Below are 27,703 nucleotides of genomic sequence, written 5' to 3'. Positions count from 1 at the left end.
AATACCACTAAACCTGTGTATAGCGCTGATCAACGAATCACAAAGAATATTACTGCCCAGCTTTGGGAGAATCTCAATCTTATACAGTAGAATGCCTTTTTTTAAAAAAAAATCTACCTCCAAACAAGCGCGGGTTGTCTTTCCCAATATCTCCTTTGGCTCAGTCTGTGTTTTGACGGATTACAATGTGAAGCGCCCTGAGATGCTTCTCCATACATTAAGATATTATGCAAATACAAGTTGTTAAACATCCCACAGAACAAGTTTAAAAGATTTTATTTTGTTACATTATACCGTATACCGGTTATATACACTAAATCAGTATGGGTTTATCATAACATTTTTTTTCTTTCCCACCCCTACCCCAGTGTATATAGATTAATACGCAGGTATTTGAAATGGAAAAGAACAAGATGGGATAGTCTCCAGTTTTCTTCCCACCTATGCAAAGAAAGTGTTAATTGTGGTGGATTAAATTCCAGTCTAGTACATAGTCTACTATTAGAATTAATAAAAATCTTGATGGCTAGCCTTTTCTCACAATCTACTATTGCACCTTTAGAAATCTGCCTGCACCTTACATTTCCAATAGTAGTTAAGCTGAGATGAAAATTGCAGATGTACAAAATAAACCCTGTTTCATCACTATGTTTTAAAAAAGATAAATGCATTGCACACCAGAAAAAAAGGAAGTGATTTTCTGGGCTCAGCTCTGAGCCTGCATTGGTTGTCTTCTGTCATTACTGCTCACAAATGTGAGTTTCAACTGCAACCCGGCTTTCAAAATGGAGAATCGAGAAACATTTCTTTACATCTCGCTTTTCGATACCTAGGAGGGAGAGAAGAAAATTAAGCAAAGTCCTATTTGCAACATACTGGCTCAAAAGTGTAGCTAAGTTTTCTCCTTCTGGATGCATGCATACTCTTTCACTTTCTACTGAAACTTACAAAATTTGCTGGAGAACCTGATTAATAGTGCCAGTCATGCATCAATTTGTGCTTTTAAACTATCTTCGGTTCATCTGTGATAATGCAACTGCACAGCATTATATTTTGAGCAATATTGCTGCAAGTCAGTCAATACAACATTTTTAAATTAGTCAATCCAATATATATTCTCAAAGCACTAGACAGGACCATATTACATTATCAAAAACAGAACATGCCCACGCGACACCAGTATTTTTGCTGCAGATTAGTCATAAGAAAAAACAACTGTTTGCTTTCTCCTCCTCACCCATGTTATCTTCAGCCTGTTAGTAACTTTGCCATACCTCAATCAAAATGATCATCCTACACACAAGCCGAGCTATGGAGATCATTGTAGGTTATTCAGTCTATGAAGGGATGATAATCATTCTTTACTTTTGTCTCTCGCAACAGTCACTTTATAAGAGGAGATCTTTCGAAGGAATTCAGGATCTATACTGATTGCTATTCACCCACCTCCCAGCCAGGAACAGATGTGATTTATAAAGTTCACAACTAATATAAAAAAATTAATACATTATCCACCAGGAATCAAGTCCAGATTAGATTAGACCAGTTTTAGAACTGTTTAAAAAAAAAAGTACAATTAAGATATTCTACATTTTATAAATTACCTTTACCAAGCTCTCTGCGTTGAAGCTTGAAGGTCTCCTTCCCACGACAAAGGCGAGCAATAAAGTATCCAAGCTCGTCCACATTTTCAATGTAATCAGTAACCACCATCTCTTCATGGATCAAGTAAGATTGGGGCAAGTAGGTACCAGCCTGTTTAATTAAGTACATGCTTAAGTTGTTAGCAATCACTTGTAAAGTATTTAAGATTGTTTGTTTACATCTCTTCACTATCCAGTTCTGGTCAGTTGAGTTCAAAGTTTAATGATATCGAGAAAAATTCCTTCTCATCTCCATGCCACACTCCAACAATACTTGTCAATTTGACTTTTTAAACTGTTCTGCTTTTAAGGGTTTATAGCTAGTGGTCATTAAACTTCACTTTCATTTTTAGTCATTCATTTGCTGGTTTCTAATGTCTGCGAAATCTTCTGACATACCACTCTCAGTTGTGCTTTTGATTAGGAAAGATCACAGTGTTCAGTACGTTTTAACATTAAAATGTTTCTTACATATAGTTTAATTCTGTAAAGCTATCTTGACTAAAGCTATGCTGCTTACCTCAGTCTCTTTCACACAGCAAAGGGTGTTATACTTTGTCCAGCCTATAATGCTTTCAAATGCTTACGCTACAGATTGCATTTCCTTTAATTTGATACTATCCTCACATTTCTTAATAAGTAATGATGGTGAATTCTTCTGAATCTCTCCCTCTCATGGAATACATTATTTAGTCGTCAGTCTGCTCACTGTGGCACACTTCCATGTACTGAAAAGCATTAATACACAAGACCTTGTTCTTTCTGTCTGCAAAAAACATGTCTATGTTCTATGACTGTTTCCTCACAAAACTGGTTATATCCATTTCTCAGAATCAACCTGCCTGGTTGAAAATTAAAGTTAACTACAAACCTGTCAGTCATCATTAACTGGTGCATTCTCAGTGGAAACACCTTTACCAGAGTCCACTTGCCAAGACACAGTATAAATGATATTTCCCCTTCATTTTGGTCTCCCCTGCAAATTATCCTGGTAAGTGCAGGATGAAAATGTCTTTTGTTTTTAAGAAGGATTAATGAGATATAGGAAATCAAGTTTGTCACTTCTCCATCATACTGTTTTAAAACTAGGTGGGATGCTCTTCAGAGGGTCACTGTGGACCTGATGGGCCAAATGGCTTTCTCCCACTCAAAGTGACTGTGAAAGTTTATCATATTATGATCATTCTTGCCTCGAGGGCTCTTTATGACGAGATCATTAATTCAAAAACATTAACAGCTCGCTCTCTAGTTGGCCTTAGAATGTATAGTTCTAAGAAACTACACTGAATTGACAGTACAACATGATGATCCAAACCTAGACAGTTTGCACGACTGCCACTGCCATGTCACGGGGTAAACCCTCCTGCTCAATTTAAAATAGCAACACAGAAAAGATTTATCCTGTGCAGTAATCTGAAAATTCGAGAAGCCAAGAACAAAGTAAAAAGTAACAACTTTATTTCTTAAAGTATAACAAAGAATAATTAACAGCTATTTACAACTCCTTCCTCCAACCTATCTTTTAGCTTACCTTCTATAATATTCATCCAATAAAACCCCTGATTAAGATTTAGCAAAATTCAAATTTCAAAACCATCCAACTGTCAAATCTTCTCTTTAGATCTTCCTCTGTCTTCTTTTCTTAGGAATTTCTGTTTCACCAGTCACTGATCGAGAGCTATTTTTCGAAGAGTCTGTACATGCTGGTGACTTGACACCAAATGGTTAAATTTTTCCCTGTCTTATACCCCCAAAGCATCGATTGGATCATTGGCTTTTAATATTGTCAATACACTAAATTCAAACTTGATTGGAGTTTGGTTTTTCTAGGTTACAATTTAAACTGATTGGCCTAATTCAAATTTGTTTTTGTCTCTAGGCAACCAGCTACAGTAGTTGCTGGACCAAAATATTTTGTTCAGAACATTTCGTGTTATCAGGTAGTTCTGCTAGCTGTTAACTTTAAAAAGGTACAGTGCACCCACATCTTCATAACACTACTGTAAAGATCCCTGAAGACAGTCTTGAAAGAAATTATATATCAATTATCTACACTGGCATATTTAATTGGAATCGTCTAGTAATTTGTGAATAAATCAGTAAGAAAAACCGCATTTAAAAATTAAACCAAATCTACATGAATGATAAATTAAAATTTCATCACACAACAGAGCTTTGTGTTCATGTGTACACAAATTCCCAATTCCATTGGGAGTCCAATTAGGATAGGAGAAAGTGCAGATGCTGGAGATCAGAGCTTAAAAATGTGTTGCTGGAAAAGTGCAGGAGGTCAGGCAGCAAAGGAACAGGAGAATCGACGTTTCGGGCATAAGCCTGAAAGAAAGCCATTCCTGAAGAAGGGCTTATGCCCGAAACGTCGATTCTCCTGTTCCTTTGATGCTGCCTGACCTGCTGCGCTTTTCCAGCAACACATTATTAAGCCAAGAGTCCAATTAGGATGTCAATTTATAGTCCATTTAGAGAACATAATGGAATACAAATGAAGCAGAACAAAATAGCAGACAAAAACATAGCCCTCCCTGATACGTTCAATGCTTTTTATGCTCAGTTAGAGTAGAACGCCAATAGTGTGATGTCACCTGCCCTGACAGCCCCAGATATACCTGCTCCCTCCGTCATTCCTGCAGACATCAGATCAGCCTTCTCGGTAGTAAGCCTGAGGAAAGCAACTGGCCCAGATGGAGTCCCCAGCCACGCATTCAGATCCTGTGTGGACCAGCTGACAGAAGTATTCACTAACATCTTTAACCTCTCCTTGCTACAATCTGAAGTCCCCATCTGCTTCAAAAAGGACACCATCATCCCAATACTGAAGAAAACACATGTAATGTGCCTCAATGACTACCGCCTGATGGTTTTAACCTTCATAATCATGAAGTGCTTCCACACGTTAGTCGTAACTCACATCAACTCTAGCCTCCAGGCCTACCTTGACCCTTGCAATCTGCCTACCAGCAAAGCAGGTCCATAGAAGATGCCATTTCCCTACCTCTATACTCAGCCCTAGAATACCTGGACAATAAGAATACCCACAGAGTCCTATTATAGACTACAGCTCTGCCTTCAACACTATAATCCCAACCATCTCAAAACTCCAAGACTTAGGTCTCAGCTCCGACCTCTGCAACTGGATCTTCAGCTCTCGGGCCCACAGACTGCAACCAGTGAAGACAGACAATAGCACACCTTCCACAAAAATACTCAACACTGGTGCCCCACAAGGATTTCAGCACCCTACTGTTCTCCCCGCACACATGACTGTGGGGCCAAATTTCACACAAATCCCAACTACAAGTTTGCTGTCGATACCACCATTGTAAGCCGGATATCAAACAATAATGAGTCAAAATACAGGAAGGAGATAAAAGTGCTTGGTGTCATGGCAAAATTAAAACACACTCTCTCTCAACGTCCACCAAACAAAAGAACTGATCATTAACTTCAGGAAGAAAGATGGAGGATATGCCCTTACGTACATCAGTGGAGAAGGCAGAGACTGTCAAGTTCCTTGGAGTGACAATAATTGATTATCAACAATCTGCCCCTGACCTCCAAAGCAGATGTGACAGTCAAGGCAGTACAAAAATGCCTCTTCTTCTTCAGGAGGCTTAGGAAATTCTGTACGTCCACAAGAACCCTCAGCAACCTTTACAGATGCACTTTAGAAAGCATTCTAACTGGGTGCTTAACAGCTTGGTACAGCCAACTGCTCTGCCCAGGACCGGAACTACAGGAAAGTATGTAGGCAGCCCAGACAATCATGAAAGCCAACATCCTGTTACAACAGTGGTAAACCCTTCTGCTAATTAAACCAAACACACAAAAGCTCACCTCGCCTCATAATCCGTTAAAGTATGAGTGACAGAACTACCCAAATTCCACTATTTAACAAAAAAAAACAATTATTTAACTCAAAGTGAAAACACAACATTTATTTACAACTCTAACCCTCCCTCCTCAAAGATTTGTTCTCTACCTCCCACTCTGAAAACTGATCCAATAAAGCCCCTATTAAATTTACAGCAACTTAATTTTCAAAACTAGATAGCGGCCATCATCTCTGATGTCAATCTTCCTCGGTTTGTAGATCTCCCTGGGTCATCTTTGGTCTTCTGCTGCCAAGATGTTTCATGTAAAAAAGGTACCTTTGACAGAGAATGTGGTGAATAGCAGTCTTTCAATGACAGTTGGTGCTCTTTCTGGCCAACTGTCCAAAATGCTTGCTTTCTTTATACCCCAAACATCGGATCATCTCATTAGTTCAATGTTGTCAAAAACAGTAAAATCCAAATTCGATGGGGTTTTAGTATCTTCGGGCATAATGTAAACTGGTTAAATTCGAATGGCTGTGAAAACAACTGAGGTATCTAGGTTACAGTCAAATGTTACATTTTTTCAATTTTCCAGCACACTGACTGCGAGTCAGTCACATGACAAGTGCTTGCCAGCTTTCATTCTCAAAAGGTACAGTACACTCCTTCAACTTCATAAACTCGCTTCCATGACCTCCATCTATACTTCCCGTTGCTGCAGAAAGACTTCAAAGACCCCTCTCACTCTGGTTATAATCTCTTCCAACCTTTTCTTTCCGACAGCAGATACAGAAGCTTGAACATATGTACCTACGGATTCAAATACAAATTCTCCCTGCTGTTATTAGACTGGTGAATGGACTTCCAATTTCAAATCTAATGCCGATCTTGCCTTTGCACACTTCTTGTGTATCCGTAACCTTGTATGCCTTACTCTATCCAAACACCCCATGATCTATTTCCTTGTATGTATGATCTGCTTGCAATTTTGATTGTACTTAAGATACATAGGACAATAAATCAAATTGCTTTCAAGAGCATCTATAAAATGAAGAGGAAGATTCCTTATCACAAACTAATTTAGAGCAGTAATTTCATTTAAAAATCCTACAGAAAGAAAGAGTCTGATTCTACTTCCACAGAAATTAAAAACTGCTCTATACATCTAATTTTATTTTAATCCTAAGCAAATTTACATAAATGTAACTCATTTAGCTGATATTACAAGTACGTCTCAACAAGCAGCATCCTCGGGATATAAAAAGGAGCATTCTATATAAAACGCAAAGAGAAAATAATTAGCAAATTCCTCCTTCAAATATATTGGCATCAAGTTATTTACAGTTTAACCAATAGGCAATATACAAGCTGAATTTCACCATTTCAGTTAATAACAGCCTATCAACTTGCATGACGAGAAATCACCTTGCATGGAGTTGCTCTTTTACCACAAGGTAATAAACATCCCAAGTCAGTTTCTCTTGTGGTGGTGGAGGTATGGTTGGAGGGGGAGATAGTGTCACTTATTTTCTACTTTCCAACGTGCCTAATCTTCTCCTGCTCTCCTTTATTTAGTAACTGAAATGTAAGGAACTTAATTTCCCAAAAAATTCCTGTACTCTAACACAAAACACAACATCAGGTGCATAGCATAAAACCCATTGACTAGAATAAAAGTGGAGGAGAGAAGACAAGTTCAATAACTAAGGAATGGAGAATAATAAGTGGATAGCAAAGTCAACCGAAATATTTCCTCAGAATTGCAACCACCTTGATACCTAAATTGAGATACTGAATTAAGAGACTTTTAAATACCATTAAACAGCTAAACTGTTACAGTACAGGCCCACAACCACAAGTCCCACTATCACAAAAAATATCTTTCTTTTGGCTTAACAGCACAATAGCACAACTATTGAGGCTTCAACAATATATTTCTGCATTCACTGTATCTTTAGAATTTCACTTTTTCTCTTGTTATTCTACAAATTTGACTAATGATAATTCCAAAGAACCAAGTCAAGGCCATTTTAAGCAAGGGTCAAATTCAAGAACTACGTGATGGATTACTGTACCATCTACCAGACAGGAAATCAGAAACATTCTCCAAACATTACACCTTCAAAAGACCTGCATTAGACAGAGAATCAATGTGTCAATGCTTCTCTATGGATTTTCAATCCAGAAAGTCAGTACCTCAATTTTGGGCTTTACATACCTTGACATTGATTAGCAATTCAAACAAGTTCCGGGGTGGCATGACAATAGTTGAATTCAGTGGAATCATGTAGCATTTGTTCAAACTGAGATCCAAATATGCTGTGAGACCCTAGGAAAGAAAATTTGAGGGCCCTTAAGCCAGTTTCACCTGGTTTCAATATTATGCTAAACAGATTAAATTAGGAGTACGAGTTGACTGAAAAATAGTGTCTCATTAAAGTAAAATCTCCTACTTTTTCACATTTGGACAATTTTACTCCTTTTTTTGCATACATATAATTTATACAGACACTGATAATTCAGTTTTAATTATTTTGTAAAGTATGTCATAAAGCAAATTTATAAAAGAAAAAAAATTGTTAAATGAACCCCAAAATTCAAATTGATATGAAAAGCATGGCAGTTAATACAGACCCTGTGGAAATCATGAACAATATCTGCTGGATCGCCATCAGCAAATTCAGGGACAAGTACATTGATCAATTCAACTCCATCATCCTTGAGGATCCTGATGTTTTCTTTAATCGATTGGTATGGAGCCAATTGTGGAGCAACATCAACATCTTGGACAAGATAATCTTCAGGATCAATGTACTTTAGGCCACAAAAGAAGGCTTCACCTTCCTGGAAGAAATTACCATGAGAAACAAATGTTTATGTTTGATAAACTTTTGAGGACAGGTTGATTTTTTTTCTGCCAGAGAAACGAGACAGTACTAAGGAAAACAATAATCAAGTCAACTTTGATTGGAATTCGAAAAACCTGCAAATGATCTCAGGAGATTAACACAGAAGCTTAAGAAATGAACTTTGGAAAGGGTATTCTTAGTGTTGTCAAACTGTACTGATTAAGGGAGGAGATGCCAGCAGAGTCCAAATAGAAACCACCTGCATTTGGAATTCACATAGCAGCTATATAATCAAGCTAAAATGAAAGTGAATAGAATTTTCAACTGCTTATATCAATCAAGTCCTCAATTAATACAGGTCACATCATTGGAAAGTAAAACTTCAAATGAAGAAATATTGTACAAATCAAGTTTTACCACTATAACTCATGTAAAAGCAGTAGTTAGGTCCTACAGAACTTGTGACTTCAGATTAGACCCAAAGTGAAAACTCCCCAGTTGCTATTCATGAAAATAGGGCCTATTAAATGAATGTTGTCTAAATAGAACTTAAAACAGCTTACCATTTATGAGGAGAAAGTGAACTACAGATCAGAGTCAAGAGTGGCGCGCTGGAAAAGCACAGCACATCAGGCAACATCCAAGGAGCAGGATAATTGACGTTTCGGGCATAAGCCCTTCATCAGGAATGAGGCTTGTGGGCTGGGGGCTGAGAGATAAATGGGTGGGGGGTGGGAGATTGTAGTGGAGAATGCAATAAATACATGAAGGTGAGGGAGAATGTGATAGGTCAGAGAGGAGGGTGGAGCGGATAGATGAGAAAGACGATGGACAGATCAAGAGGGGCGGTGCTGAGTTGGAGGCTTTGGACTGGGATAAGGTGGGGACGGGAAATGAGGAATCTGGTGAAATCCACATGAATCCCATGTGGTTGCAGGGTCCCAAGGCAGAAGACATGGGGTTCTTCATCCAGACGTCAGGTGGTTAGGGTTTGGCGAAGGCGGATGACATCACCCACGCCCTTCACCTCGTCCAAGACTTCCGTTTCCCTGGCCCCCTACGCCTTTTCCTCATCATGGACATCCAATCCCTGTACTCATTTATCCTCCATGACAAATGTCTCCAAGCCTCCGTTTCTTCCTCTCATGCCATCCCAACCAGTAACCTTCCACTGACATCCTCATCCATCTGGCTGAACTGGTCCTCAACCTCAACAACTTCTCCTTCCGATCCTCCCACTTCCTCCAAACAAAAGGGGGTGCCATGGGCACCTGCATGGGCCCTAGCTATGCTTGTCTCTTTGTCGGGTATGTGAAACAGTCCATCTTCCACAACTACACCAGCACCCCCCACATTTTTCACCGGTACACAGACGACTGTATCAGCGCCACCTCAGGCTCCCATGAGAAGGTTGCGCAGTTCATCAACTTCACTAACACCTTTCACCCCGACCTCAAATTCATCTGGATCATCTCAAACATTTCCTCCCCTCCCTAGACCTCTCCATCATCTGCAACTGATTAACCACAGACATCTACAAAAAAACCAACCGACTCCCACAGCTACCTGGACTACACTTCCTCCCATACTGTCTGTAAAAACTCCATCCCTCATTTCCAATTCCTCTGCCGGATCTGTTCCCAGGATGACCAATTCCACCACAGAAAATCCCAGATGGCCTCCTTCTTCGGCCACGATTTCCCCTCCCAATGCAACAAGGACAGAACCCCCAGTCCTCACCTTCCACCCCACCAACTTCCGTATACATTACATCATTCTCCCCAAATTCCACCACCTACAAACAGACCCCACCACTAGGGATATATTTCCTTCCCCACCTGTCAGCATTCCAATGAGACAATTCCCTCTGCGACTTCTAGTCAGATCTGCTTCCCCACCAGCCCTCATCCCATTCCTGGCACCTACCCCTGCTACTGCTACTGCAACTGCAGGAAGTGCAAAACCTGCACCCACACCTTCCCCCCCCCCCCCCCCCATCCAAAACCCCAAAAGATCTTTCCACATCCAACAGATATTTACCTGTACCTCCACCATGTCATCTATTGTATCTATTGCACCCAATGTGGTCTCCTCTATATCAGGGAGGCAGGGCGCCAACTTGCGGATCGTTTCAGAGGACATCTCCGGGACACCCGTACCAACCAACTTCACCGCCTCGTGGCTGAACACTTCAACTCCCCCTCCCACTCCACCAAAGTCATGCAGGTCCAGGGCCTCCTCCATTGCCAAACCTTAACCACCTGACACCTGGAAGAAGAATGCCTCATCTTCCAACTTGGGACCCTGCAACCACACAGGATTAACATGGATTTCACTAGTTTCCTCATTTACCCTGTCCCCAACTTATCCCAGTGCCAAGCCTCCAACTCGGCACCACCCTCTTGACCTGTCCATCACCTTTTCCATCTATCCACTCCACCCTCCTCTCTGACCTATCACCTTCACCCCCACCTTCATCCACTTACTGCATTCTCAGATACCTTCCCCCCCAGCCCCTTCCTGCTCCCATTTATCTCTCAGCCCCCCGGCCCACAAGCCTCATTCCTGATGAAGGGCTTATGCTGAAACGTCGATTCTGCTGCTCCTCGGATGCTGCCTGACATGTTGTGCGTTTCCAGCACCACACTCAACAGCTTACCATTTATGGTTTGGCAATTCTGAACGACGCAACCACCCTTTTAACTGAACAAGTAATTCCAAGGTAGATACATTGCTCACCATTGAAAGTGTTCGCCATTCATTATGTTTGAAGCACTGCAACCTACTTTGCGTTATGGACAAAGAGCTGGGAAGCAAGATAGGCTGGATAATTTGTTTTCCTCCCCCAAACACAAATGGTCTTTTGTTTTACACATTTCTATGATTCTGCTATCTCCCAAGCTGCAATGTGGGCAAAACTAAGCTGGCACTACATAGTCATTTAAATATTAATTTATGATCTACATTTTCCATGTTATTTAAAGAACTACTGAACAAATATTAAAAGCTTTGGTTAGCATCTATGGTTGCCATGTCCACAGAAAGGCCATGTACTTTGGCTTGACCACCTCACCTCTTGTTTAATTATTGTAGCTTTTTGCGCCTTAAGTATGCTTTGCAGTTGTGGCACAATGAAGGGTACATGTGAAAGGACAATGGCTGCATATACTCCTACAGATATCTCCACGAAGTGCAGGAGTTCACAACTCATTAGGGTCTCTCAAAGAAAGACCAGAACAAAACAGTTGCTTTTCTCCAGAGAACTGATCACATTTTTGTGAAACAAATTCCTACATATGCACTGACAACTGTCTTCTATGGCTCGATTATAAATAATTTTGCATTACAAGCAGGTGTACATTATAATAAGCAGCAAATCCAAAATTTTGAAAATAGTTACTTCATGGTCATTTGGCTTCCTTTTTCCTAAGTCGTCTCAATTGTTGTTGCATAATTTTTGTTTCAAGTGTTTATTAACTTTATCATACCTTAATTGCGTCCCAATTATTAAAACACATAGCAAAAACAAAATGCTGGAGAGAGTCAGCAAATCTAGCAGCATCCGTGGAGAGGAAGCAGAGCCAATGTTTTGGGTCCAGAATTTTTTTTCAATTAAAACATGTAGAAATTCAAGACTTTTTACATCTGCTCCCATGTTACATAGGGAATCAAGGATTAAGGGGAAAAAGACAAGCAAGTTCAGGATTATCAGATGAGCTATGATTTCATTGAATGGCAGAGCAGAATCTATGATGGGCAACAGAGACCTATTTCTGTTCCTCTACCTCCCAGAAAGAATGGTACAAGCAGCAATGGACTCCTTCTTGACTGCACCAGCTCTATGGTAGTTAGTATCATATAATACAGAAAAGGCTTTGTGACCTATCAAGTCTGGTCCACCAAATACACTACTATCTGTACCAGTCCCATAGCCTTGAATGTTCAGATTTTAAGTGCTCATCCTAATACTTTTTGAAAGGTTGTGAGGTTACTGCCTCAACTATCCTCTCAGACAATGCATTCTAGACCCCATCATCCTCTGGGTGAAAAATAAAAGTTTTCCTCAAATCCCCTCCAAATGTCTGCCTTTCATCTTAAAGTGTGCCCCTTTGTTCTTGACATTTCAACTGAGGGAACAGTTGCTTTCTATCCACCCTTTCCATGTCCCTCACAACAGATCCCTCCTCAACCTTCTTTGCTTAAAGAAAACAACCTGAGCTCACCCAGTCTTCTTAACAGCTGAAATGTTCCATCGGAGACAACATCCTGGCAAATCTATTCTGCACCCACTCCAGTGCAATCACTCACTTCCTCATCTGTGGTGACCAATTCTGCACACACTACTCCATGCTGCCTGGCTTCTGTGTTCTTCAAGCCTGTTGCTTGTCTATCTTGGATTCCAGCATTTGTAGTTTTTTTTGGAGCTGTACAGATGTTCTGTACCAAAGTTCTGTACATCTCCAACTTAATGTTCTTACTCTTATAATCTATTGCTGACGAGAAAGGCAAGTATCCTATATGCCTAAACTACATTAACTTGCCTAATTACTTTCAGGGATCGCTCTGGGCTGGTTGGTGTCAGGGTCCGAGGTTCGATCCCAGCCTCGGGTGACTGTTGGAGTTTGCACATTCTCCCAGTGCCTGCATGAGTTCCCTCCGGGTGCTCCGGTTTCCTCCCACAGTCCAAAGATGTGCACGTCAGGTGAATTGGCCATGCTAAATTGCTCATAGTGTTAGGTGCATTAGTCAAAGGGAAATGGGTCTGGGTGGGTTACTCTTCAGAGGGTCAGTGTGGACTGGTTGGGCCAAAGGACCCGTTTCCACACTGTGGGGAATCTAATCTAAAAAAACCATCTACCTGTTTAGGAACATTCAGGACCTAAAGCAATATAAAAACTTCAAGGGGCAAATCAAAGTATTTGGAAGAACAAAGAGGAAGCATGGGGAAAACAAAATCTGTCAAGCAAGATTAGGAAGAATCCCAAGATGTTCTACAAATATATCAGGGAAACAGAATTACCAGAGAAAGAGCTGGGCTCAATCAGGACTAGAGAGAGAATCTGTACATGAAGTTAGAGGACATTGGTAGAGTATTAAATGAGTGCTTCACATCTATCTTTACTTAGAAGATGCAGGAGAAAGTGAGGATTGCAGATGCTGGAGTCAAAAAGTGTGGTGCTGGAAAAGCACAGCCAGTCAGATAGCATCTGAGGAGCAGGAGAGTCAACGTTTTGAGCATAAGCTCTTCATCAGGAATCCCACTCTCCTGCTCCTTGAATGATGCTGCCTAACCGACTGTGCTTTTCCAGCACCACACTTTTTGACAGTGAGTCTGCCTCATTTTTATTCCTAACCTCCATCCACAAAGTCTTTATTTAACATCACTACTATAATCCCTCCTTACTGTAATAATTAATTCTAACTAAATGCGAGACCACCTCCATTTTTGCACACCCCCCTGTCCCACATTGCTCCATCCCAGGATGTTGAGTTGCTGGTCTTGTCCCTCCAACAACCAAATCTCTAATGGCATCAATACCACAATTCACATGTTCATCATATCAGGGAGGTGATTGTCGAGTGGTATTAATCACCAGATTGTTAACCCAACTGACCTGTGTAATATTTTGGGAACTTGGGTTTGAATCCAACCAATACTGACGATGGTATTTTGGTTCAATAATAAAAATCTGGAATTAGGAGTCTAATGATGACCAGGTTGATGGTCAGAAAAACCCATCTGGTTCACTAACATCCTTTTGGGAAGGAAACTACCATCCTTAACTGGTCTAGCCTAGATGCGATTCCAGACTGACAGCAATGTGGCTAACTCTTAACTGCCCTCTGGGCAAAAAATACTGACGAGCCAGCGATGCCCTCATCTCATGAATGAAAAACCACACCCTTATCTTACCGGCATTATCTCTAATACGCCTAACATTAGAGGCCATTCAGCATCACCTTACTCCCTTGAGACAACAGTTACACCTTCTCCATACCCTGTTAATCATGCATATTCAAACATTTACATTCAATCGTTTACATTCAAATACTGTATTTAACCAATTGTCTTTTAAACATAACTATTGGTGAATATAAATTTGCCTTCAATCTTCTTTAAGGAAGAACCCCAGCTTCTCCAATTTCACAACAGAGTTGAAGTGTCACAATCACTGTAATATTCTTATAAATCCTTTTCACACCTTATCCCAAGATAAATATCCTTCCTGAAAAAATGTGTCCAGAGTTGATGAAAACACAGGTTATAGCATAGAAAGATGAGAAAGGTGTGTTAAAAGTAAAACTCTTACATGATTTCCACACATATTCAATGTCTCTTACTTAAAGAAAATAAACAGTCTTTACAATAAAACAAAACAAAGATGCTAAAGATCTAAAAGAAAAATCTGAAACTGCTGGAGAAACTCCAGTATGGCTGCATTTGTAAAGTTAACTCTGCTTTCTCTCTACAAATCCAGGTTTCTGAACTCAACATTAAATCTGCTTTGTCTTCACTGATGCTGCTAGACCCGCTGAGCTTCTGAAACTAAAACAAATTTCTAGGCGTCCAAAGCATGGAATACATTTTCTGTTTCATTTTGTATCATTAAATTATTCCTTTTTGACAAAAATAATCTTTGCATTGTTAACTCAGTTTTATTCACGCAAAGCAGGCATCGCTGGCATTATGGCATATTCAGTGACTATCGCTAATTGCCCTCGAACAGAATGGTTATCAAGCTTGTTTATAGATCAGTTAAGAATCTATGATCATGTGCAGACCAAACATCTGCCTATAATGATGATTTGTATGTGACTGTGGTACAGCCGGGGGGGGGGGGGGGTTTGTTAACATGACACGACACGAAGTATTGAATTTCAAATGGACTTACTGTCAGGTAGAATCCGGATTTAAATTGATGCAAGTGTAGTAAATCCAGTCTCCCCTGTCTCATATGCATTATGGACTCCTGTTGACCTACTTCCAAAAGATCTCTTACAAAAAGATGTAAAAGCTTGAAAGACTATGTCATTTGCCCAGAATTTTCCACAACATTCCAGCTGTTGCCAAAATTGCATTTTATTGGGGATTAAGATAGTGTGCTATTTGTATTAAACTCTATGCCTCTAATTATGAACTTCAGGAGCCCACGTTTTAACAACTTTATTCAACTATTGTGCCTTCGTTTAGTTGCACACAAACACCCTTTGTCCACCTGACCTTGCACTTATTAAAAAGTGTATAAATTTTAATGTGTTGTCTCTCATTTTGTCCGACAAAAGTGCATGACATTGTAAACTTTACTGCATTGAATTTAATTTGACATGTCATTTCATCCTATAATTCGCTATGGTACTGTTTCAATTTTCCCCTCCTCCTACAAAAGGTATAGTATAAGAATTTAAATTTTAAATTACACAGCACAAAAATAGAATTTAGTACACAGTTATTGCATAACAGGAAATTATTTTAAGCAATGCAGTAGTGAATGTTTTTGCTGTTTATTTTGCCGAAAAAATTGTTTTTACTGGACAAAAGAGCTAAATATATTTAATAGATGCAGCACAGTAGCTTAGTGGTTAGCACTGCTGCCTCACAGCACCAGGGACATGGGTTTGATTCCAACCTTGGGCGAAAGCACATGTCAGGTATAGACAGGATAGATAAGGTGAATCCTTAGAAGAGTACAAAGGCAGTCGGAGTATACTTAACTGGGAAATCAGGAGGGCAAAAAGGGGACATGACATAGTTTTGGCAAATAGGGTTAAAGAGAATCCAAAGGGTTTTTACAAATACATTAAGGACAAAAGGGTAACTAGGGAGAGAACTAGACCCCTCACAGATCAGCAAGGCAGCCTTTGTGTGGAGCCGCAGGACGTGGGGAAGATACTAAACGAGTAATTTGCATCAGTGTTTACTGTGGAGAAGGACATGGATATCTTCTGTAGAATGTAGGGATTTAGATCTATCTTGAAAAATGTCTATATTACAGAGGTGGTGATGCTGGATGTCTTCAAACACAAAAAAGTGAATAAATTCCCAGGACCTGATCAGGTATACCCTAGAACCTAGTGGGAAGCTAAGGAAATGATTGTTTGCTGAGATATTTGTATCATCAATAGTCACAGGTGAGGTGCCAGAGGCTAGAAGTTGACTAACGTGGTGCCACTATTTAAGAAAGGTGGTAAGTATAAGCCAGGGAAGTATAGACCAGTGAGCCTGACGTCAGTGGTGGACAAGTTGTTGGAGGGAATCCTGAGGGACAGAATTTACATGTATTTGGAAAGGCAAGGACTGATTAAGGATAGTCAACATGGCTTTGCGCATGGGAAATCATGTCTCACGAATTTGACTGATTTTTTTTTGAAGTAACAAAGAATTCATGAGGGCAAAGCGATAGACATGATCTATATAGAATTCAGTAAGGCATTCGACAAGGTTCCCGCTGGGAGCAAGATTAGATCTGTCAGAATACAGGGAGAACTAGCCATTTGGATACACAACTGGCTCAAAGGTAGAAGACAGAGGGTGGTGGTGGAAGGGTTGTTTTTCAGACTGGAGGCCTGAAACCAGTGGAGTGCCACAAGGTTTGGTGCTGGGTTCACTACTTTTCATCATTTATATAAGTGATTTGGATGTGAGCAGAGGTACAGTTAATAAGTTTGCAGATTACACCAAAATTGGAGGTGTAGTGGACAGCAAAGGAGGTTACTTCAGGTTACAACAGCATCTTGATCAGATGGGCTAATGGGCTGAGGAGTGGCAGATGAAGTTTAATTTAGCTAAAGCGAGTTGCTGCATTTTGGGAAGACAAATCTTAGCAGGACTTATACACTTAATGGTAAGGTCCTAGGGAGTATTGCTGAACAAAGAGACCTTGGAGTGCAGGTTCATAGCTCCTTGAAACTGGAGTCACAGGCAGATAGGATAGTGATGAAAGTATTTGGTATGCTTTCCTTTATTCATCAGAGCATTGCGTGAAGGAGCTGGGAGGCCATGTTGCAACTGTATAGGACATTGGTCAGGCCACTTTTGGAATATTGCATGCAATTCTAGTCTCCCTCCTATCGGAAGGATGTTGTGAAACTTGAAAGGGCTCAGAAAAAATTTACCAAGGATGTTGCCAGGGTTGGAGGCTGTTTTCCCTGGAGAGTCAGAGGTTGAGAGGTTTATAAATCATGAGGGGCATGGGTAAGATAAATAGACAAGATCTTTTCCCTGAGGTGAGAGTGGGGAGCCCAGAACTAGAGGGCGAGGGTTTAGGGTCAAAGGGGAAAGATACAAAAGGGCCCTAAGGGGCAACTTTTTCACGCAGAGGGTAGTGTATGAAATACCAGAGGAAATGGCAGTACAATTGCAGCATTTAAAAGGCATCTGGATGGGTATATGATTAGGAAGGGTTGTGAAGGATATGGGCCAAACGGTGGCAAATGAGACTAGTTTAGGATGGGATATCTGGTCCAACTCATCAATACCGACCAAAGGGTCTGTTTCTATGTTGTACATCTCTGACTGTCTGCATGGAGTTTGCACATTCTCCCAGTGTCTGCGTTGGTTTCCTCCAGGTGTTCCCGTTTCCTCCCACAATCCAAAGATGTGCAGGTCAGGTGAACCGTCCATGCTAAATTGCCCATAGTGTTCAGGGATATGTGGATTAGGTGCATTAGTCAGGTGCATGTGTAAAATAATAGAGTTGGGGCATGGGTCTGGGTGGGTTACTCTTCAGAGGGTTGGTGTGGACTTGTTGGGCCGAAGGGCCTATTTCCACACTCCAGGGATTCTACACTATTGTAAATGTAACTAATACATGGATACGGTCATCACTGCATCTTACAGTACTTTTATTTCAGCTTACATTTAAAATCAGTTTATTTGGCACGCTCCTACCTGCAAGATAAAATATCTGTAGAGATATGCACCACCAACCACCACACCAGACAGCATGAGAGCTAGTCCAAGACACATGCACCAGCACCAAACACGAGACTGGCGTCGAAACGGAACAACAACAACATCCTCTGGATCCTGTGTATTAAGAGAAAAGGGCTGGTTCAGTATGGTATCAAAACAAGTGTTAATGACGTTGTAAATCTGCAGAGAACTCAATTTCTTAATGTATCAGTTGCCCTTAACTGAAGTGAATATGACTTGCTTTTACCAATGATATACATTTTGATTGTATATTGTTTAATTGTAAATTAATCAGATAGTTTAAACCACAAATCTGGGAACATTTAAATTAAATTGGATATTTGATGAGAAACAGTACTGAATTGAACTCAAAGATGTCCAATTCAATATTATTGATTTATTCACGACTCCAAAGTACAAAACAAGACTTCAAATTGTCTGGATACTAAACACATTGGTTTAAATCACTAGAAGGAATCTGCTCAATGAAAACTGAGATAATAGTTTATGCACAACATTGCATCTCTCCCCATGTGGTAGACATGAAACTAGGCTTTATTTGGGTGATAAAAACTGAAAGAACTGCAGATGCTATATAACAAAGTTCATTCTTTGGGTCCTCTGAGCAAGGGTCACCAGACCCAAAATGTTAACTTTTGATTCCTCTTCACAGATGGTTCCAAATCTGCTGTGCATTTCCAGCAACTTCTGATTTATTGAATCATTTTCAGCAATTTGAGGTCATGATTGTCTTCTGACAAGCACCCAGTTAACATGTCTAAAAAGAGGCCTAACAAAAAAGCAAGTTTGCTTTTCAAAATCTATTTTTACCCGACACCAGGTTGACCTCTGGGGGGGGGAGGCACGGGCTGCAGTCAGCCAGTGGACAGACTTTTGGGTTCGATGGGTAGCTAGCACTGCAGCCTCACAGCACCAGGATCCCAGCCTCAGGTGACTGCCTGTGTGGAGTTTGCACGTTCTCCCTGTATGTGCGTGGGTTTCCTCCGGGTGCTCCGGTTTCCTTCCACAGTCCAAAAATGTGCAGGTTAGGTGAATTGGCCATGCTAAGTTGCCCGTAGTGTTAGATGCATTAGTCAGAGGGAAATGGGTCTGGGTGGGTTACTCTTCGGAGGGTCGGTGTGGACTGGTTGGACCGAAGGACCTGTTACCACACTGTAGGGAATCTAATCTAAACTCAATTAATCATCTTTATAATTGGGAAGTTTGCCCCAATAGATCAATTTCCACACAGAATATCTAAGTTAAGGAACAGGCACAAAGACAAAATGAGAATGCAGGGAAATTACCAAAAATTTAGTTGAAAGTCTGGGATTAGTAAATAGATTGCTTTAAATAAAGTGAAGTAATTCACATTGGAGCAAGGGAGTTGAACAGCAAGTGTGTGCACAGAACAGGAATGTATGGCTGGAATTGTTTAAGAGGCCAGGGGCTGCAGAACAATATCAGGAGGCAAAAAATTAAATTCAGGACTACAGATTATCATGGAATGAATAAAGAGCAAGCTGAGAAGTTCAGAAAACAGGTTTAAGGAATGAAAACCAACAAAGAGCCTGGAATTGGGAGAAACATTCAGGAGGATTTTGGTTCTAGTCAGGTGAATTGGGCTGGGTTGAGCATGTATAGGGTATAAGCAGGCAATGAAACCGTTCTGAGTTTTGTGAAACAAGAGATTCAGCCGAGCATGACTCAGATCAGAGAAGAACTTACAGTTAACAATGGGGTGCTGGAGTCAAGGGGAATAGGTTAACAAGGTGGAAAAGCATTCATTATGTAGAGCCATTTAACAATTTTGGAAGCATTCAATATGCAAGGTCAGCTAACAAGAAGAAAAGTATCCACTGTATGAATCCAGTTAACAAGGTTAAAAACATTCATCTTATAACAGTAAAGGGCTTGGTCTCTGCTATTGATACTAATTGATTCCAATGGTCACCCAATTAATATGTATGTTGCTGTAAAAATGACTATTTAATTCATTGATAAACTGCTGTTCCAGAAAAGCAGAAAAGAATTCATTGATAAACTGCTGTTATGGGCGGCACGGTAGCACAGTGGTTAGCACTGCTGCTTCACAGCGCCAGAGACCCGGGTTCAATTCCCGCCTCAGGCGACTCTCTGTGTGGAGTTTGCACATTCTCCCCGTGTCTGCGTGGGTTTCCTCCGGGTGCTCCGGTTTCCTCCCACAATCCAAAAATGTGCAGGGGTTAGGTGAATTGGCCATGCTAAATTGCCCGTAGTGTTAGGTGAAGGGGTAAATGTAGGAGAATGGGTCTGGGTGGGTTACGCTTCGGCGGGTCGGTGTGGACTTGTTGGGCCGAAGGGCCTGTTTCCACACTGTAAGTAATCTAATCTAATCTAAAAAGACAGTGAACTCATGTCTTTGTGCACACGGGCGATCATTCTCTCTCCCTCCAAGGCCCGGAATAAACATGGAGGAGGTAAAACTATACTGTGCCTGATAGTTTTGCTTCGACTGAGGAAGGAAAACAGTACGACAGGGTGAGCTTGCCAATATTGCACAGATGGAAATAAGCATCATTTAATTTTACAGCCTTGGTCCAAACGTATAAAGCCAATGTATTTATTTTCCAACAAAAAAATCTGCATCACTAATTCATAGTTTTAAACACAAGCATCCCAAAATACACAACGGAACAGAATGGACCATGCCACATAAGGGAATATTATTGCAGATGGATCAAAAATTTAGTCAAAGTTGTTTGTTTGGAGGTCTATAGGAAAGATGTTGTTAAACTTGAAGGGGCTCAGAAAAGATTTACAAGGATGATGCCAGGATTAGAGAGATTGAACTAAAGGAAAAGGTTGAAATGACCTTTTCTCAGCCTGGTTTGAAAACAAAAAAAAGTGTTTTAAAAAGATGCATTCATTGTGAGTCAGCTGAGTTAGCACAGATTGATGGCAAGGACATTTGGTGGACATTAATAGACAATAGGTGCAGGAGTAGGCCATTCTGCCCTTCGAGCCTGCACCACCATTCAATATGATCTTGGCTGATCATCCTTAATCAGTATCCTGTTCCTGCCTTATCTCCATAACCCTTGATTCCACTTGAGAGCTCTATCCAACTCTTTAAATGAATCCAGGAAACACACCTCAAGTTTACACAGAGTAGGACAAAGGAGGCTGGACTGGAATTTGCAAACAAAACTGTCAGATCTCGAGTCAGAAATAACTGAAGGTGAGCTGGACACAGGCAACATTACATCATGTGGTTGAAAGCTAACCCCAGGGTCAAATATGACTATTAGTGTGGCTAAGGTTTAGACTAGAAAAGAGAAAGTGATGGATTCACCAGCTAGAGTTTGAGGTGAACATGTTCTCATGGCTTCAGATTTCCAAATATTTAGGAATTTTCTGATTGTCCAATGTTGGATGTCAAATATTGTACACCTGTCAGAATTTAGGGAGAATGGAACAGTCAAGATAGATCACGGTCCCAATTGTTGTTAATAGACAATTTATGAAATCCACCTTATACTTTTTGCTCTAAGTGAAAATGTTCTCAATTTTCAAACTTCTTTGTACCTCCTCATATGAAAAAGTGTTCTGGGCAAGTCTGGGCTGTACGCTCCAACACAATTTTTAGAATATGTAAAATATTGTCGAATATTTTAATTATACAATACATGTAAGTGTTGTCTCAGGTTTCAAAGATGCAGAAATCTCTGCAGTGCAGTCTAGTTACATAAACATAAAGAACTTCAAGATTGATGTTATAACTGGAATTCATACAGCTGTTGCTGATTATGTTTCATGTCCAATTAACAGCATTCAACAGAAGCACTTCATTATGCAACACTACCCTAATATCATTCAGTGGTATGACAGGACTTGGAAATGAAAGTCCAAGGGCGGCACAGTCACTGCTGCCTCACAGCGCTAGAGACCCAGGTTCAATTCCCAACTCAGGCCACTGACTGTGGAGTTTGCACATTCTCCCAGTGTCTGCGTGGGTTTCCTCCAGGTGCTCTGGTTTCGTCCCACAGTCCAAAGGTCAGGTGAATTGGCCATGCTAAATTGCCCATAGTGTGAGGTAAGGGGTATGGGTGGATTGCGTTTCGGCAGGTCGGTGTGGACTTGTTGGGCCGAAGGGCCTGTTTCCACACTAAGTAATCTAATCTAAAACCTACCAATTATCATCACAAAACTCCCATAGCGTTACTAATAATCCTGAGACCAGATTACAGTGTCAGCGACATTTCTGGCAAATTGTCAATAGCATGCTTCAAGTTATTGGACACAAAACACAGCAAAACGTACATCAGGTAGTGGGACTTGATGTGACATCGATATAATGCATATCATAGTCAGTGAGTTTTTAAGTATTTTAGAATATGACCAATCACCTATCCTTGTGGATTTACATAGTCTCCTGACCCTCCAAACATAAACTTATGTTGTTTATTTTAAACTTTATCCAACTTCTACCAAATCCTTCCCATTACTATAATATCCTCTGGCTACATAAAACTCCAAGACATTCAAAGTGGGAATTCCCGTGAATCCCCATATTTAATCACTTGCTTGTGATTTTTCAGAAGATTTGTAGCTCAAGTTGAGGTTCATGTTATAAGTTTGCTCGCTGAGCTGGTAGGTTTGTTCTCGGACATTTTGTCACCATGCTAGGTAACATCATCAGGTGAGCCGCCTTTGAAGCTCTGGTGTTCTGTCCCACTTTCTACTTATGTGGCTTGGTCTGTTAAGGTGGGTGATATCATTTCCAGTTCTTTTCCTCAGTGGTTGGTAAATGGGTAAATCAGTGAGTTTATCGATGGAGTTCCGGTTTGAATGCCAGGCCTCTAGGAATTTCCATGTGTGTCTCTGTTTAGCCTGTCCTAGAATGGATGTGTTATCCCAGTCAAAGTGGCATCCTCCTTCGCCTGTGTGTTACATGTGAGACATACTCTGGAATTCTGAGAGGCCTAGCATTCAAACCAGAACTCCATCAATAATCACATCAATTTGGACTCCTGATGAAGGACTTATGCTCGAGATGTTGATTCTCCTGCTCCTTGAATGCTGCCTGACCTATTATGCTTTCCCAGCACCACTCTCTCAACACTAATCTTCAGCATCTGCTGTGCTGGTTTCTCCATTTAACAACCTCTGAGAAAAAGAACCAGAAATGACATCACTCACCTTAACAGACCAAGCCACATTAATAGAAAGCAGGGCAGAACACCAGCACTTCACCAGAGGCTCACTGATAATGTTACCTAGCATGGTGACAAAACATCCAAGAACAAACCTACAAGCTCAGCGAGCAAATTTACAACCTTAAATCTCTTGCTTTTTTGTGGCTGTGTCAAGGTCATAAGCACTGTCATTCCATCCTCCAAACTCTTCATCCCTCTACCCTCCTTTAATATATTTCTTAAAACCTCGTGTACCAAGATTTCACAGTGATTGTGTGTAGTGTCTTGGAAGTAGTATTCTAAAGGGAAACACTCCAAACTGTACAGCAAACCCAGTGACTATCAGCGAGAAGAACACCTAAATCTCTCATTCTGGGATTCCGTCCATAAAGCTTCCACCTCTCCTTATTCAAAAAGCCATTTTTAAAAATCATTTGACAAACCTTTGATCACCATTGCATTCCAAATACATACAAAACCATTTTTATTTTGGAAATCAGTTTTTAAATCTAGCTTAAATTGTGAAAAGACAGGCTATTAAAGTCAAGCTATCAGATAGATGTGAATTCCTGTATTGCTGGAATGGTGGCGAGGTATTCACACCTTGTATTACAATGGCCTCTCTAAATATCTTGGAAGCACTAGCTTTCAAAGCATTGCTCCTCATCAGATAGTTGTGGAGTAGTGCTGATGAGGAGTAGTGCTCCGAAAGCTAGTGCTTCCAAATAAACCTACTGGACTATAAATTAGTGTTGTGTGATTAACTTTGTACACCTCAGTCCAACACCAGCACCTCTAACTCCTAAATATCTTGAGGAGACATGCTGTAAGTACTCTGAAAGAATATTCCACATTAAACTGAAAGTCAGTAAAAACAGTCAGTTTGGGGGTGGGATGAGCAGCTTAAATTTTTCTTGCAATTCTCAAAAGATGTTTGAAAACATCAATAAAAAGATTTTCAAGTACCTATATTTTTCACATTTGATAGTTTACAGGTACTGTATTTGAGAACAGGCTATGTTCATTTGCATTGCTCAAGTTATGGGAACAGGACTGTGGGGTTTAGCAAGGTTCCTTTGTCTTAACATTCCTGCTCTTTAACAATCTGAGAGTCAAAGATCAATTGTCGACAAGATTGCCTGTATCTATCATGAAAAGAGGAAAGTCTATCAAAAACAAAACCAGGAGTCCTTCTATGGGACTACTTTCTTTGTGTGCCTCCTGCATTATGAAAAATCAAAAGATTGCCAAATCTACGAAGGTGCAATGAAATTTGCAGGGGGTTGCTTTTAGAAACTAAGCAGAATCTTTAAATATCTTCGTTGAAATAACAACCAGAAAAGGAGGAAGAGTCGAGTTCGCATTTTTGGTTTGAAGTGCAAGCGCTTACTGGATAGCTAACAGCAATTTAACTTTTTCATTGTTATATTTTCTGCCACTTAAAGAGATCTAATTCATGGTCTTCGCAGCTAATCCATTTCAAATTGGATCTTTTTTTAAAATTCAGTTCATCAGAAATCTTAATTGCTAATCTGTCCTGTCCTTGTTTTCCCCGATCCCAAAGTATTCCAACAGTGACATAGAAGATTGGTGCTGAATCTGAAAGTTGTAAGCGCGTTCAGCAATTTCCTGCCATGAGATTAAGTGATTTTTCTCTCTCTCTCCAGTAGCACCCCGCCTACTGAGGAAACATTCGCCACATCCAGATCGGATTTCCTTCACACCAAAAACAGAAGCTTGGCTGCCCCGGAGACAAGGCACTTGGTGATCGCCGAGTGTGCGTGCAGTTCCCCCCCCCCGGGTGACGCCGCTGCTTCCTCCACAGGGAGGAGGGGGACGGGGTCAGGGTAAGGCAGGACAGGCCCAGGCCCAGGCCCAGCCACACCGTCAGCCATTTTACAGCGAACGGTCCAAGTCCTGACTCCGCACACACGAGAACGGGGACGGTGACCCCAGGGGCGGGTGGCGCACCGAAAGGCGAACAGTTAGTTTCCGGCCTCCGAAGGCTACACTCCGGCTCACAAAATGGAAAGCGAAAGCCCGGATCCAAAACACCGCCCGGACTCTCCCTCCAAGGCCCGGGAATTGCCTGCAAACAACGGACAATCCATCCCTCCCTCCCTTTCCCTGGGAAACGCACCTTGTCGGGGACGATGAGCGCCTCGTTGTTCTCTTCCTTCTTGGGCTCCTTCTGACTCAACGACGAGTTAAAGGAGACTTTCACCATGGCGCCAGCGAAGCCCAGCAGCACAGATCTCGCAGCTCTGCTCGGTCCACGCGAAATCCGCCCACTTCACTGCGGGCCGTGACTGGAAATCAGCCGCCTGACGCAGTTCCCAAACACAAATCCGACCGCCTTCGCGAAAAAGGTCCGAGCTCCGCTCCGCGCCCCGCCCCCTACAGCGGTGGGGATGGCCCCGCCACCAGGGCGGGGGAAGCAACACCCCCCACCGTCTCTAGAGGGTATGCCCCGGGCCAAAGAAAGGTTCACCCCTTCCCCTCCCCATTTGTCCAGTGGGGGCTCGAAGGGCATGTGGGATCCTGGAACGTGAAGGTGATAATCTGCAAGACTCTGGAACTGCGCTTTCGTGCTGCAGTGGTAATAAGACCATAAGAGTGGAAGTAAGGCCATTCGGCCCATTAAGACCACTCACCATTTAATCATGGCTGATGGGCATTTCAATCCACTTACCTACACTCTCCCGCAGCCCTTAATTCCTTGCAAGATGAAGAATTCATTAATCTCTGCCTTGAAAACATTTAACGACTCAGCCTCCACTGCGCTCCGTGGCAATGAATGCCACAGGCCCACCACTCTCTGGGTGAAGAAATGTCTCCTCATTTCCATTCTAAATTGACCCCCTCTAATTCTAAGGCTGTGCCCATGGGTCCTAGTCTCCCTGCCCAACGAAAACAAATTCCCAGCATCCACCCTTTCTAAGCTATGCATTATCTTGTAAGTTTCTATTAGATCACCCCTCAACCTTCTAAACTCTAATGAATACAATCGCAGGATCCTCAGCTATTCATCGTATGTTAGGCCTACCATTCCAGGGATCATCCATGCGAATCTCTGCTGGACACGCTCCAGTGCCAATATGTCCTTCCTGAGGCATGGGGCCCAGAATTGGACATAATATTCCTATTGGGGCATAACTAGAGCTTTATAAAGTCTCAGTAGCACATTGCTCGCTGCTTTTACATTCCAACCCTCTTGAGATAAATGACAACATTACATTTGCTTTCTTAACCACGGACTCAACCTGCAAGTCAACCTTTAGAGAATCCTGGACTAGCACTCCCAGATCCCTTTGTACTTTGGCTTTCTGAATTTTCTCACTGTTTAGAAAATAGTCTATTCTTATATTCATTTTTCCAAAGTGCAAGACCTCGCATTTGCTCACATTGAATTTTGTCAGCCATTTCTTGGACCACTCTCCTAAACCGTCTAAAACTTTCTGCAGCCTCCCCACCTCCTCAGAACTACCTGCCTTCGTATCATCGGTGAACTTCACCAGAATGCACCCAGTACCCCCATTCAGATCATTAATATATAAAGTGAACAGCTGCAGCCCCAACACTGAACCCTGTGGGACACCACTTGTCACTAGCTACCATTCCAAAAAAGAATCTTTTATCCCAACACTCTGCCTTCTGTCAGACAGCCAATCCTCAATCCGTGCCAGTAGCTCACCTCGAACATCATGGGCCCTCACCTTACTCAGCAGCCTCCGTGAGGCACGTTATCAAAGGCCTTTTGGAAATCTAGGCAGATAACATCCACTGGATTTCCCTGGTTTAACCTACTTGTTACCTCTTCAAAGAATTCTAACAGATTTGTCAGGCATGACCTCCCCTTACGAAATCCATGCTGACTTATTCTAGTCTGATGAGGCACCTCCAAGAATTTAGAAATCTCATCCTTCGCGATGGATTCTAGAATTTTACCTACAACTAAGGTTAGGCTAATTGGCCTATAATTTTCCATCTTTTGTCTTGATCCTTTCTTGAACAAGGGGGTTACAACAGCGATTTTCCAATCATCTGGGACTTTCCCTGACTCCAGTGATTTTTGAAAGATCACAACAAATGCTTCTGCTATTTCCTCAGCCACCTCCCTCAGAACTCTAGGACGTAGCCCATTCGGGCCAGGAGATTTATCAATTTTTAGACCTTTTAGCTTTTCTAGCACTTTCTCTTTTGTAATGGCTACCATACTCAACTCTGCCCCTTGACTTTCCTTAATTGTTGGGATAGTACTCATGTCTTCCACTGTGAAGGCTGACAC

The 27,703-nt window shown here is 41.4% G+C and overlaps 1 protein-coding gene across 1 annotated transcript; it reads right to left on the bottom strand.

Moving 5' to 3' along the window:
• Positions 1-260: 260 nt before the first annotated feature.
• itm2bb (integral membrane protein 2Bb) lies at positions 261-25,770 on the bottom strand. Its single transcript, XM_043700379.1, has 6 exons — positions 25,556-25,770; positions 18,215-18,352; positions 8,111-8,320; positions 7,695-7,805; positions 1,605-1,755; positions 261-829 (listed from the first exon to the last, which is right to left on the bottom strand). The coding sequence occupies exons 1-6, from the start codon at positions 25,640-25,642 to the stop codon at positions 741-743; spliced, it is 786 nt and encodes a 261-aa protein (XP_043556314.1). The 5' UTR covers positions 25,643-25,770; the 3' UTR covers positions 261-740.
• Positions 25,771-27,703: the final 1,933 nt, after the last annotated feature.

The sequence above is a fragment of the Chiloscyllium plagiosum genome, chromosome 12 (genome assembly GCF_004010195.1).
Source record: "Chiloscyllium plagiosum isolate BGI_BamShark_2017 chromosome 12, ASM401019v2, whole genome shotgun sequence".
NCBI lineage: Eukaryota > Metazoa > Chordata > Chondrichthyes > Orectolobiformes > Hemiscylliidae > Chiloscyllium > Chiloscyllium plagiosum.
This window is presented reverse-complemented; position numbering and strand designations above follow the sequence as displayed.

What these genes read in the sequence shown, in the direction of transcription:
- itm2bb (XM_043700379.1), bottom strand. Translation starts at nt 25,642, where the DNA reads ATGGTGAAAGTCTCCTTTAACTCGTCGTTGAGTCAGAAGGAGCCCAAG. An exon ending in ACAGATATTTTATCTTGCAG is followed by an intron (nt 8,321 to 18,214) that starts GTAGGAGCGTGC and finishes AATTTCTTCCAG; the next exon opens with GAAGGTGAAGCCTTCTTTTG. An exon ending in TTGTTCATGATTTCCACAGG is followed by an intron (nt 7,806 to 8,110) that starts GTCTGTATTAAC and finishes TTTCTTTCCTAG; the next exon opens with GGTCTCACAGCATATTTGGA.